Below are 14,487 nucleotides of genomic sequence, written 5' to 3' on the forward strand. Positions count from 1 at the left end.
ATCCTGTTAGGAAACAACAACTATTAGAGGGTCTTTGATTTAGCTGCTGGTTTGCAGCTTCTGGTGGCTCAGACTTTAATTTCTGTATGGACACTTTAATGTATCCAGTTAAAGACATAAAGAGGAAAGCCAAGGAAGATTGTGTAGTATTATTTTTTTTTGTTGTTGTATGCAGTCAGAAAGGGTAGTATTTTGATGGCTATTTAATATTTTATTGATTGAAAGAAAGATAGTTGAGAAGTGATTTGGACTCATGGCTGGAAGAGTGAATTGTTGTGTCTGTCGTATAGAATTGCTCATGTTACAATGCTGTCCATATGCAAAATCCATAACCACATGATATACTTCAGTTATCAAGTTTTTAGAGATTATCTATATAGCCTCCTACCTATCTCACTCCAGGCACATTCATGCAGTTTAAATAGTAGAAAATCTGGAAAAACCTCTTCCCTTCACCATAATCATTACATAGTTGATATGTGCCAATTTTCTAATCCTTTTTTAATACTTCAGTGCTCCGTTTTCACAAGGACTTTTTTTTCTGCATCTGCTATTTGAAACCATCCAAGTGAGGCTTGGAGAGAGCACTGGAGCAGAACAAACAAAATGGGTTTTTGAGAGAAACCTCTTTTCTAGAGGGCATCATTAGACAGCTATTGCTAGGACAAGGAATTTTTCCCTTGTTAAATTTTAATGTAGCCATCTCCACAGAGTTTCTCATAGAGTGAGATGCTTATAGGCCTCCAGTTTTGGTTCAATTTGTGTTAGATCTGTAGGAAGTAGTGAAAGTTGTATGTAGGAAGAGTTTTTTGCCTTTTATGCCATAAGTGTGAGGGGCCTTTTCAGAGAAGTTGCTTTCACCTTCTCTGTCGTTGAACGGGTGAAGGAAGAGGATTGAAGAAGGGGCAGAAGTGAGGCCTAGAATAGCTAACATTGGATTAAATACAGCTGATGAGGTAGAGGAATAGATTAAAATTCAGCATTTTCTCCAAGGTACAGGTTAGGAAGTGGGGCTTCGAGATAGTAAGCAACGTAAAGGTTGAGGTGAGACAACAGTGGCATTGGAAATGGGAATATGAAGCCTTCCTTCTGGTGTCTAGTTTGACTTTTTGACCAAAGTTAGATCTTTGCATGGGGGATCCAGTCCCCTGAAGACTTTGGATTTTAACATTTTCATTTTCAGAACATTTTATTTTAATCCTAACTTTATCAGACTAATTATGAATTACTGCCTTTTAACTTAAATCACTTTGATATTAGCTGTTAATTTTGTATAATTAAAACTAGTTAGTCTGAGTTTCTAAAGCTGTTTTTGTGGGTTTATGCAGCTTGCAAATGAATTTGAATGGTGGTGTTCCTTAGGTTTGATCTCAGCCATGCTGGCAGTGTACGTGCTGGATGTCCTCTACAGTGGAAGGTTTCAGAGAGCATTAACTTTAAACACAATGAAAATTGAGTTGTAGGTTTCCTCATTGTACTTATATTCAGAATGTGCCAGTCATGTTTACTGAAGCTGTGCAATGAATTGAAAACTGTAATGACTGCAAGTGGCTGGGTAGAATAAGAAATTAATAATGTCAGAAAATCTGATACCATTGTCTTTTTTCTTCATTCCAAATGAAATTTGTTCTTTCAAGTTATAACTTAACTTCTTATTATCATGCATTTTCAATCTCTAGGAGATTGAAGAACTTAACAGGAAATTGGAGTATGAGATGATGCATAAGGAGTCAGTGCAGCAGCATCTAATGAGTAGGCAGAGGTGGATTCTGGATGGTTTGGGACTCTCAAATGAAGCTGTGGACACGAATGCAGAAAGACGCGTGACAGTTCTGTTAAGACAGGCCATGAATAAATGTAAACAATTTATAAACCTGTACCAGCAAAGGTAAGTTCTTTGGTCTTAGGTTTTGCTGTGTTACTGCAGTTCATATGGACCTTAAGATATTCTGGAGAAACAGCAGGAGGCATCTTCTGCTGTGTTGGGGAGGGACCATGCATCTGTGTTTGAACACTGCTTTCTTGTGCTGTGGCCCAGAGCATAACTAAGGAGTTGGGAATATTGAAATAAGAAACATGAAATAATGATAACTTAGTAGCATATAAATTGTGCTGTGTGCTGCATGGCAGTCACCATTTTTTTCACAGGGATAGTGGAAAAATAATGATACTCTATATCATTAAGGAGGAAAATAATTTTATTCCTATTACTTTGTCTCCCAAGAAGATAAGGAGGGACTTCAGGGCAACATGATCTGCTGGGGTCAGAGGAAATAGCTGAGACAATTTAAATTGAATTTCCATCTCCATTGTCATACTGTAGACTGAATTCCCTGGCACACAATTACTTTTGATGAGATGTATAAACTCCTCTTCAGTTTCAATTTTTTCTGGCCAGTTTTTAAGTAAAGATATCTGTGACAAATAAAATGACTCTTGGTAAGTATATAGAAATAACTGTCTTGTCATAAAGGCTGACTAGCAAAAATGGATGATAATTTTCAAAATTGCAGCCTATTGTATTACTTTTATTGGGATTACAGGAGGTAGAAATGGCATTGCCATGTGAATTGCACAGTATTAAAAGCCTAGCACATTTCAAGCTTCATGTAACATCCTCAAAGTGTGCTTTCCGTTAGAAAGCATGTTTTCCATAAAACCACTGATACATTAAAAATGGCTGTGATAGTGGTAAGTCTGCTTTAATTCTGAAAAGGCTGGAGCTTTACTCAGTTTAGATGAACAGCTTTCCTGCTGCAGAAGTAAAGAGTCAGTAGAAGATCAGATAAACCTCTGCAGGAGTGCAGGAGTATTCACAAGCCGGTGAACCTCTCAGGGAAGCCTTCAAAGAAACTGCCACTAGGCTTGTCTTGAAAACCTACTGGAAGAAACAAGTTTCACGCTTCTGTACGTTGCAGGATTTGTACATGATGTCATCATGTTATGGTCTAGAAAAGAAAAATAATCACCAGCAATGAGGAAATTAACTGTTTAATATCCTATTTCAGCTGCAAAAAGATCCACAACTTGCCTTAAAGTGTGGTGATGAGATTTAGGGAGGAAAGAGGGAAGAGGATGGGGACAGGTTGAATCACATTGCTTTGGAGTAGTTCCAGATTTGAATTGCGTGCAAGAGCATAGCTTTAGATTCTGCTCTGGTGTTTGCTTGGGGGTTCAGGGAAGAAGGGAAAAGAGTTTGGCATCTTTTAGAAGTTAGGCTGCTCATAGCAGACTTGCTGGCAGACAGATAATGTTTCCTGAATGGGTAACCTTCAGATTTTGTTTCCTATAATACAGTCATTGCACCTGGGAAGATTTCAATGTTAATTCTGTCTTTCACTTCAGCTTGAGAGATGAGCAATGGAATTGCGTGGTGCTTGAAGATCTCCTGGAAAATATAGAAACGAATGCATTTTCAGCAATTTATAGTCAGGTAAGCATGAAATTAAACAAAGCTTCCAAGTTCAAATTGCAGTTGTATCTGGATATCAGCTTTTCTTCTTTTTAGGGAACCATTAGATGTATTTACTCTCTGCTAGTAGTTGCTACTAGTTTGCAGACTATACTGTCAGGCACTTCACTTAATTCTGAGCTACTTTCAGCCTTTTGAATTTTACCGAGTTATACTTCTGTTTGTTCATTTACAAATCCTTTCAGGGTTTGTCCTATTGCATTTCATTCTGTGCAGAGCTGAAGTGCCTGATTTTTTGCTTCACAGACAGATTTACAGTTGGATTTTCATGTATTGAAAAAAGGATTTTGATTAGATTTTGATGAGTGTTAAGAATTATTTGCATTGATTATATTTCAAAATTAAATGATAGCAGGACTGGTAGTTAAATTTTCTAGTATCATTGCTCATACTCGTTTTCAAAATGAGTGTCTTGTCTTCAGGTGATTTGCTGTGTGTTGGCTGCTTGTCAGTCCTACAAAGGCCTTAACTATGAAATTCTGGATTGACCCCAGTTTTTATCTGCAGGCTGATCTTGGTTGAAATATGTAGCTAGCATCAAAAAAGACCTGGTGGAGCCGCTTTCTGAGTCCAGGTATCTTGCCTCCCAGGAACAAGTGTGGTCACAGTCCCCTGCATCATGAATTGGGAACTTCAGAGACCACCATGTCAAGGGAGGAGCACTTTAGTCTAAGGATCTCTCAGTTTTTCCTGTCTCTTAGTTTGTTTCTGCTGAATCACTCGAGAGGATCTGTTCCATAACCTTACCAAGCACTGAGGTCAGGCTGGCAGGCATCTGGTTCCCCAGATCTTTCTTCCAGCCTTTCTGGGCTTATGGGTGTCCCACTTGATAACCTCCAGTCAGCTGGTACCCTTCCAGTTGGCCAGGACTGCTGATAAATGACAGAAAATGTCCCAGTGACCACATGGCCAGTTTGCTGAGTCCCCTTGGGTAGATCCCACCAAATCCCACAGATGTGTGTGAATGACTGGTGTAGCAGTTCACTGACCATTTCCCCTTGGATTATGGTGATTTGTCTTCTTCCCATGATTCCAAGTTTCTGTGATGCAGATAGGGCAGATGTGAAAGGGCTTCTCAACAGCATGGCATGTGCATTGTAAGAGAGGTTAAAATCATTGTTTTGGAGATTACGTAAGTATGCAAATAGAGTATATCATAATTTTCACAGTACCCTGTCCTCTTTGCACCATAGTAGGTGAACAATGACCCTTAAAAATCATAAATCTTGACATGTTGAAGACAGATTGAAAAGCATTGCTGTCACCTCATTGCACTTGAGAAATGGGGTACGCTGTTCACCATATACTTGGGGTACTGTGCCTTACGTTTCATTGATAAGATTCCCTGAAGAAATAATTTCATTTGTGTAAGTGCACATCAAATATACCATTGGTTTTTTTGTATTTGTATTTTTTTTTCATAAAAAGTGTAGCCCAGAGATATCCTACAACATACTTTATTGAAATTCCTTAAAACCTATCCACATTAACCCTGCAAATATATAAAGATATATAAAGCAAAACTTTTTTTCCGCAAGAATAATAGTATAAAAACTCCCAACTATAATTCCAAACCTGACTACTCTTAATTCAACTGTAAAGAAGTATATCCTTAGTAGAATATTAACTTACTGATTTATTAAGGCTTATGATGCAGCACAGTTATACTTTTGGATCTGCTTAGCCTGTGAGCTGATGCTGGAAATTGATTTTTAAATCCTTTTTTCCCCTGTTCTCTTGCAATTTATAGAACACATTACATTGACAAATGTTAGGAAACTATAGCTGTCTTACACTCATTCTTTTCTTTAAAGAGAATTTTCCCCTTTAGAGTAGTTTTCAGAGCTGTAGATGACACCCTCTCTGAAAAAAAAAAAAACATACCCAAACCAGGTAAGTTTTACTTTCTATATTTCATGTTTCTACTTACATCCTTATCAAGGCAGATTGAGGTCAATAAGAGATTTGCTTGAATGACAGTGAGTTCAGGATCATCAGCCTCTGGCTGAGATGTTACTTTTGAATAAACTCATAGCTGTAGCCCCAGGTACACTAACTGCATTTTGGATCCAACATATGATGCAGGCAGACTGGCATGTGGAAACAGCACAGGAAACTTGAAACACATCGTGTCTGGAGTTCATTGATTCTTGCATCAGTTGTTTGAATATATACTGCTCAGTCCAAATACTTTTTAAAAAATCTACTGTTTTTAATCTACCATTTATTACTGGCTTTATTTGTCAATGTTTTGGGAATACAGATGAAGCTATCGATGGCACAAGTAGCACTTGTATCCATTTGTTATTGTAGAAAAATGAGTCCCTGACCTTTCTGATATTTTACCAATAATATACCTGAACAATCAAACTTTTGATCTGACCATTCCTGGGTTTGCACACATATTCAATTCTTTCAACTTCTGCAAGCTGGTCTGGGTAGCTGTGAGCATCTGAAATTGGTGCTCAGTGCTGGTGCGTGTTCACACACCAGCACTCCCTTTGCTGTATGTGTACCAGGTCCATCTGCCTGATGGGCACCTGTGCCACTTCTGGCATTGTTGACAGCTTTAAGAATTGCTTAATTGTCAGTTCTGCTATGCTAGAAAAGTATTAAGGGTTGGCTCTCAGTCCAAGTTATACTTGGTGCAGAAAGGTAAGGGTCAAAGAAAAGAACATTTTAAAGAGGAAACTGCTACAGAAGAAAGCGGCACTAAAGTCATGATGTACATCCATAATAAATAACTGGTTTAAAGGTCCTGAGAACATTTAGCCAAAAGGAGAAGAATAGGTCTCAGAGATGTCATGCTTATTCTCCCTTAATGTTGCATTTTGTAAGTTTCTAGAAGAGCACTTTTTAAAGACCAGAAATACAACACAGTACTGTAGAAATTAGACTTTGGTGTCTGTATTAAGATTTAAGCTGTTATTTGCATTCCTTTCCAAAGAAGAATCAAATAATTTCTTTCACTAAGTAGCCTGAGCAAACATCTTTCTGGTGTTCAACTTTGGTGCCTGGTCAGACTGAAAATATTTTAAGAACTGTACCAATTTACTAATCTCTCATCAGTTTTAGGATTTTGTCTTGTTAATTCTGTGTGATCTCAGTGGTTTCCATGGAAAATCTATAACAAAACTGAAGAGGCCAGAAAACTTTGGAAAGCAACTAGTTTTCTTACCTTTTGGAGAGAATGCTCTGCTTGAAGGAAAAGGAGGTTGATTTATTTCTTTATTTTGTGTGGCTGTCTAAATTTGGTTTAAGACTGCCTTGCTGGTGATGCTTTGTTTCTTTCAAAGAAGATGATTCAGTTAATCCAGGGATCTCCTAGGTGAATTCACTCCTCTGAAAAGTTGTCTTGCAGAAAAAGAGGCAGACACTTGCTGTGACTTTTTGAAACCACTGTGGACAAAGAACCTGGCTGTCTTCCTGAATGGTGGGACTTTGTGGGGTTTTATGTGACACAGGCTTTGTAATCATCTCCTCCATCAACACTTAGAGGAGGGTGTGCAGAGTGGTGGTAACTCAGCTGTCATGAGTCATCATGTTTGGCATGTCTTACCTTACTTCAGCTACCTGAGTTACATGTATGGCTTGAATAGACAACAATAGCTTTTTTCCTGGCATTTTTTTGAAAAAATTAACTTGCTTTCCATTGCCTTACTCTTTTCTTTCCACATAGTTCTCAATATATTGTAGACTTTTCATATTTGATACACATGAGAAGTCTGCAGGAACATCCTGGGGACATTATATATATGTCTACAGAGCAGAAAGTAGCAATGAGATTTGAGTGTTTGGAGTGGGACAGGAAATGGGGCTGGTTGAGTGTCTATGTAGCAACTAAATTTTAATTCAGTCTATTTGAATATTATATGAATATGCTTTACTACTGACCTTTGGGCAAAAATGGGCAGGATGTTTAGGAATAAAAAAATACTACCAAAAGAAAGGCAGGTGTTTTCCTTAACAAGTGTTACAAGCTGTTCTCTGAGCTTATCACAGAATCTGCTGTTAAGAGAAACTGACTAATGAAGTGATCAACCATGACAATGTGTAAAGTTTTGTGAGGCTACTTTTCCTTCTGTAATTTTACAGACCAAATGATGGCATGTTGCTTCCTTCCTGTCTTGAAAGGATTTCCTTATAGGAGTAGAATCCATATATTAGTTAATGATGGAATGATAGAATACATGATAGAATATAATTGCCTTGGGATTTTTCAGACCAAAGGGCATCAACTACATTCCCTAATCATATATGCCAAGATCAGCTAGTTATTTAGCATTTGCATTGCCAAAATCACAAATGAAATGGGCAGCCATGATATACATGGGTCACTGTAGGTTGAAACAGTGAACATGGAAGTATAACCACTTGGTACCAAAATTATCACTACTAAAATAATCTTCATTTTTTTTTTGTTTCCATAATGACTATTTATTTAATAACAGTAATTAAGATCAGCTAACATTTATTTTAATGCTAAATTTATCTGTCTTCTACTCATTTAATCCTCTAGGAGCTCCGTCTGGCAGGTTATTTAGCTAAACTGATGAGGGTGCCAATGGGGGTATTGCACAGGGTCCTGAACTTGTTGCTGCCCTCCAGCTCACAAAGTGAGGTTCTTTCTGTCCTCGATTCCATCAGTGAATACTCAGATGGTGGTGTTGAAGGTGACAGTAATGCAGATGAGTCTGGCAGCTGTAAGAAAAGGTAGGTGTGATGTTTTCTGGTAGCCCACTGCAAAACAAGATTGTTGCTTTATGTGTATATGTATGTGCTGGACAATGAGATTGACAGCTTTAGAAAATAATCACTGGTGCATAAGTTTCCTTTTGAACTATTTTTCTGGGGTAAAAATACTTCAAAATGGTTTACTTTATTTTGTGAAATATTTTAACTATAATAAATTGATTTATACAAAGTTTAAAAATTTTTATAAGTTCATTAATTAAACAGTTATTTCATGGATTTATAAATCCTGTTCTGATAACTTTCTTTCTGTTGCCTGAATTGGAGTTTGTTAAAATATTTTCCTTACACTTTTTTTTTTAATAGCATTCTTAACACACTGGGTTTTAGGTGTCTGTAGCTCTCAAAGATGTAAAGGAGATCATCCTTCCTCACAGTGGAAGTTGCAGCCTTGCAGAAGTCTGTTGCTTTGTAGTACTGAAGTTCCAAGTGGCCATTGTGTTTCCCTTTTCTCACAGAGACTCTCAAGGCCTTCATCACTACCCTTTAGCCCCATTAACATGAGCTGAAATCTGTGCAGTAAGACCAAGGGATGCTCCCAGATCTGCTCTCCCAACTCCCTGCCATGACTTGGGAAGGAGACAGAAGCAGATGTTGTGGCACTGAGCCCTGTTGTTGGCAGATGTGGATTGTCAAGAAACAGATAAGAGTCCTTGGTACCATGCCCTGAGGTGTGATCATAGCTGGTTTAAATGATTTGTGGCAGGGCAGCAGAAGTACTTGAACACTCTTACTGACTGCATTTGTGGTATTGCTGTCATGGGTTTGGTAGCTAAGTCAGAGAGGGAAGAAAAATGTGTATGTTTGGGGATTTGCTGCTATGGATTTTTCTTTCCTGCTCCCTCAGGAAGAGCCAAGAGTTGTGGCAAGCACTGGAGAACAAAATAAGGCAAGATCTGATAAACAGAAGTTTAGAAAAGATCCCTTCTCTAAACAAGAGAAAAGACAGGTAAGGAGAAAACCAGAACAAGCACACCTGTTTTTTTTTTGTTTATAGTTTATTGAATGTCCCAAGATTCTTCTTAGAGCTGTTAGAAATAAAAAAATTAGTTCATAAGTATGCATTTTCTAACACTGTTCTATTTAGTGCTTGTGTTTCCTACAACATATGTACGCATAAAAAGCAGTGGAGTAAATACCTAAAAAGTTTTTTCTGTACGTATCCACAAAATTCTCACATTTTCCACATACATTGCTCATCTTCCCTATTTTTATGTACTATAAGGTTACCTTTCCTTGTGCAATTTTGTATCTCAGAAAATGATACGTGAATTATTGGGGATTAGAATAAAAACTGCAATTCTTTCTGTTGAAATAGGAATTTCTTTAGCTTCCAAAGTCACCACTTCTGTGGCAAGGTGTGGTATAGGGAGGTATGCATTTTTTGCCTCCATTTTCACTTTTCAACACAATTTTTTTCATTAATGTAGCTTGATAAAGAAGAAACAACTTGCTCTCTTGGAGAAAGCAGCATTCATTCATCTGGGATGTTCACCTGCACATCCTCCTCCAGAGCAGCCTGATCCACCTGAATCTCTGAACTCAGCAACTGCTGAAGCCATAGAGCTGTTAGACACAGGGGAGAAGATATTTTTGTTCCGTGAGCCAAGTGATCCAATACTTGCTTTGCATAATTTTCCAAGAAAAAAGAAAAAGAACTTTCTTAATTCTAAAAAGGCTGCTCATGCAAACATGGGCTCATAAGAGCGATTTTCATTTGAAAGTATCAATTAGGGAAGAGGAAGTTAGTAAACTTATGAAGAAGAATGAAGTGTACAGTTCAAATAACACATGTGTTTTAATCTGATTTGTCTGATACTGGGAGCAGATGTAATTTTAGAATGGCACAATTAGTGATGTGCATCTTGCATTTTTTATTTCTTGTCAGTGCTTTGTTTCCCTAGTTGAAATATGGGCATACTCTGATGCACATTCTGGCAGACAGGACTCTGTGTTCCTTCACTACATTTTGGTCATTTTTGCACTGATTTTACCATAGCTGTATTTTCATAATTTATACAGAAAGGTTATTTATTGTATATAGTAGGTACTGATTTACTATTCTTGTGTTTATATTTTTGTGGTAAGCTGCAATATAGCAGATGACACAAAGAGATGAAATGGATGAACCACATGTCCTCTGTTCTCTGGTTTTATGTTATCCTCGTTAGTTTACTGTTTAACATTGTGTTCCTAATAGGCTTTGCATGTTAATTCTGCAGTTTATGTTCTACAATGACAGCCAGATCTTCAGCATATACTTGTGTACTTGGCCTTTCATCCTGCAGTAACTTCAGCATTTCGCTGTTTCTAAACTTAAATCAGCTGAACTGTGAGTGTGGCTACAGTTCCAAACTGTTAAATATTTACAACCTGTTGCAGTTTTTTTCTTGGTGAAGCAGTGTCATCACATTTGCTCAGTAGAAAAGTGAAAAATGGAAATGGGCATGCCTTCAGAAGCTCTTTTGATTGCATTTTTTGCCAATTTTCACAATTTTAGGTATTTCTGAAGTTCTTATTCCTGAATTTCTCTAAAGTGATGAGACTATAATATTACACTTCAAAAAGAGTTAATTTTTAAACCCGTCTAGTTGACTTGAAGAACCCTATAAAAATGAATTTTAAAAAGAGGAACAGGGAAAAACTAATTAAAATAACCATATGTATTTTTTTAATATTTTATATTATTCAAGCCTGTTTTGAAGGAGTTGTAACTGTATTTGAATGCTATGCTCTGAGGCCACTGTGATCATATATTTTGCATTTTTTCACGTACAGATCTTCTGTGCCTTAATAGGGTGCCATATAATTTAAAAATTAAAATGCTACAATATATGTGCATGTGCAGTGGGTATTTTTTTCCTCACTTCTTTGACAAGTTTAAATATTCATCCCACAGTAAACAACAATTAGCGTTTGCTATCACTGCTAACATTAGAAAACGTATGCAGTAATTAGATTGACAATCCTTATTATTATTTGATTGCATTCTTCAGTCATTTCATGGAAATACTTGCTGTCACAGAAAGAGGAGTCTGCCAGGGTTGTGGGAGTTCAGAGTTGCTGTTGTTGACTGGTGTTTCATCCCCAAGGCAGGGGTGGGTAAAGAGAAGGGTCTGTCCTGCCTTGGAGCTGGCCAGAGCTGTATAGGAGGAGCCTCAGGTGTTTCAGAAAGAGGCAAGAAAGCAATTGCCTCTAGGCAAGAAAGTAATTGGAAAAGTTGGACAGCTCATGGCTGCAAGGAACACTTGAAAGCTGAAGTACCTTCTTGAATGTCAGTCCCTTCCAGGATTTCTTTGCAAGCCCAGACTCTTCACTACTACAGTATAAGAGGGAAATGACAGTAACTCATCATGGGTAAGACATGGAGGCCAATAGCTCTAATAGGTTACAATAATAAAATGCAATATCTGAATATTGATTACAATAGCAATTTTTTATCCTTAATAGGTAATCTCTGTGTCTGGCTGATTTGTAACTCTGTCACACCTCATCACAAATTTGAAGTGGTTCTGTGATTGTAACTATTCTAGCAGGGAAAGTTACACCCTGCTATGAGTCACTCTTCTATCATGCAATACATTCAAAGAAACATCCAGATCTTAAGATTTCTTGTGCCTTGTGAAAGAAGTACTAAATAGGAAATAGTCTGCTTCAGTAAAGTTGACTTAAATTCAGCTTTGAGTTGCTCAGAGGACAGAGGACCAGCTGTAGATTGTGCAGATTTGTGTGTGTGCCATAGGTATTATGGTTCTTATTTCACAGCTGAAGTCTCTCAAGCCATTCAAATTCATCCCATTTGGCTTCACAGTCATCAACACAGGAAGTTGTATAAGGCCAAGTTCTTCAGTATTTGGAACATTGTCCAAATCAGTTGTGTTCCCGTGTAAGTTCATTGCTTCTCCTGTTGCCCTGGACAGTTCCCTGTGTACTCCCATCTCCACTGCACTGCTCTCTTCCCTCAACATGAAGCCATTGGACAAGGAGCCAAAACATACAAAGAACAAGCAAAAGTAACTATCCTTGGACAATGATGCTTTAATCCATACAGTAAATAACAACTTAATGGCAATGGTAGATTTTATTGCAGAAATTATTCTCCATACTGGACTAATAAACTGTACCTTTGTTATGTTTTTTCAACATGTACTTCAGTAATGTTAGCTTGCAGCTAACAGCCCTTGTGCTCAGGTTTCAGGATTTTCAGGAGGCTTAGTTATGCATAGGCTCCTCAGCATTATCAACAACCCATCTTTCTTGCTGTATTTTTGGCTTGGGATATCTGGATACTGGATCAGCATGCCATACATATTCCTCACTCTGTCAAGCTTTTAAATAATTAATAATTAATAATAATTAATAAATAATAATTTAATAAAATAAAATATTGCATTTTGAAGGTTGGTGTTTTTTTAATAAAATGGATCCCACATGATGCAAAATATTTTAGGGAAGATGTACTAAAAGTGTCCTCCAGTGATTGAGGTGAAAATGCTTCTGTGAAACAAGTGGGTTGAGATTTCTGATCATAAATTTGTATTTCATTTCTTTAACCTTGCTATTGTGTATTAATTTATTATGAAGTAGAATACAGATGCTAAGCCTAATGAAGAATAATTCATACCAAGTGTGAGTAACTGGATGTTCTGGGAGAGGCTATCTGTGTCAAAGTCAATCTGTTGTAAACAAAAGTGAGAACACCTACATGGACCTGGCACTTCACTACAGAAAAATGTGAAAATGGAAGTAAAAGGATTGGTGGAAATAATTGTTATGTTTAATATGTATCTCTTACTCTTCACTGATTACTGTAATTGTTTTTAAAGTGATAATGTCTCTTTAATAAGGTCAGTTCTGCAAAATACTTGTCTGCCTTATTTGAACCTGGGGAACTCATGCTGATTTCTTTCATTATCTGGTATTTACCCAGCTGCTATTTTAACACCTTCATTTCTTCTGGGGAATGTTAAGTTTTTATGCTGTTACCTTTGTACAACCCAGTGCCAATAATTACACTGCCTTTTGTCAACAGCTCCAGCTTCCCAAGAGACTGACAGTGGGATTTTCAAAGCATCAAATGCCAGATTCACTCATCTGTTGCCCCCTGCTGTGCTTATGCAGCCTTAGGTGTACCAGCAAAAAGCTTATTTTCCTTGCTGAGTTATAAAGCTGTATTGTCACAGGCTGTTGAGAGCTGTGTGGGTTCATATGAAAAGCAATACTTGCAAGTGATGAACATTATCCTCCTAGCTGAGTGCTCCAGGTAGGATCTAGCCTTTTCCACATTCTATTTCACCACTCAAGATCTCTTGTAAAAATGACTGGCAAAAGCCACCAGCTCAGGTCTTTAGTACAGTCTTTCTACTTGTTTTCTTGTTATTCACAGGGAATAAGGCAGGGAAAGTCAGTCAGACACCACACTTGTGAAAGACTATACAGTGGGCTCAATGTTGGCAACTGTGACCTAAATTTAATTTTAATCTCATTGATATATTTAATGAGAACTGGCAATGTTCACCTTTGTATTTGAGCGGTCTTGTTATCTAAAACCACTAGTTAGTTTTCTCACCTCAGCTGTATCCAGAAGCTTGAGTCACACTGACCAAAAGCAATTTGTTTTCTCCAAGGTTCACAGATGCTTCTGGAGAGCAGAAGACATACATTTGCAGGGAAGTGAATTTTGAAAAGGTCAGCTTCTTTGGAGCATCTTCTTCAATCATGCCAGAGAAGCTACCTCAGAAAAGAGGCTCTGTACTTTCAACCATTTTTGTTTGAAAAAAGATGACCAAATAAGAAAATAAATTAAAGCCTGGAAGTTGCAGGTATCATTCCAAGCCAAAATAGCACTCAGAATCTGAGGGTGGAAATTTGAGCATTGCTGATGGAATTCAGTCCTTGATACTGTGTAGTTGAGAATGACAGCTGGTTACAATATGTGAATGGTTTTATGGTTACTCAACTGAGCAAAGATATCCTTATGCAGTGTTTCAGAAGAAGTAAAATATTTTTCAGGAGTATGAATTGAAAGGCCGTTATAAAATACCTTGAATGGATAGATGTGCAATGTCTGTACTACATGGGATAAATGTATAATTGTTTGTCATATTTTTCCAATATGTTTTTGTTTTGTTCTGCTTATGGCTTGACCATCACTAGTAATTAAAGTAATTAAAAATTAAATCTTGTCACATTTGCCAATGGATTTTTATTCATTTGCTGTTGACTGCTAGCAATTCATCACTCTTAAATTACCGTTTTGGTCC

General features: G+C 37.4%; 1 protein-coding gene across 15 annotated transcripts in view; it reads left to right on the plus strand.

The window, feature by feature from the left end:
- Positions 1–11,059, plus strand: part of EVC2 (EvC ciliary complex subunit 2) — a 64,960-nt gene extending 53,901 nt beyond the window's left edge. For all 15 annotated transcript variants that reach the window (XM_086889201.1, XM_086889200.1, XM_086889203.1 and 12 more), the window contains 5 exons: positions 1,680–1,888; positions 3,346–3,433; positions 7,992–8,185; positions 9,072–9,173; positions 9,655–11,059. In XM_086889201.1, coding sequence (XP_086745327.1) covers positions 1,680–1,888; positions 3,346–3,433; positions 7,992–8,185; positions 9,072–9,173; positions 9,655–9,928 — 867 coding nt within the window. In that variant the 3' untranslated portion in view covers positions 9,929–11,059. The remainder of the gene's footprint in view (positions 1–1,679; positions 1,889–3,345; positions 3,434–7,991; positions 8,186–9,071; positions 9,174–9,654) is intronic.
- The last annotated feature ends 3,428 nt before the right edge of the window (positions 11,060–14,487 follow it).

Source organism: Cyanistes caeruleus, chromosome 5 (assembly GCF_971803275.1).
Source record: "Cyanistes caeruleus chromosome 5, bCyaCae1.hap1.1, whole genome shotgun sequence".
Classification (NCBI taxonomy): domain Eukaryota; kingdom Metazoa; phylum Chordata; class Aves; order Passeriformes; family Paridae; genus Cyanistes; species Cyanistes caeruleus.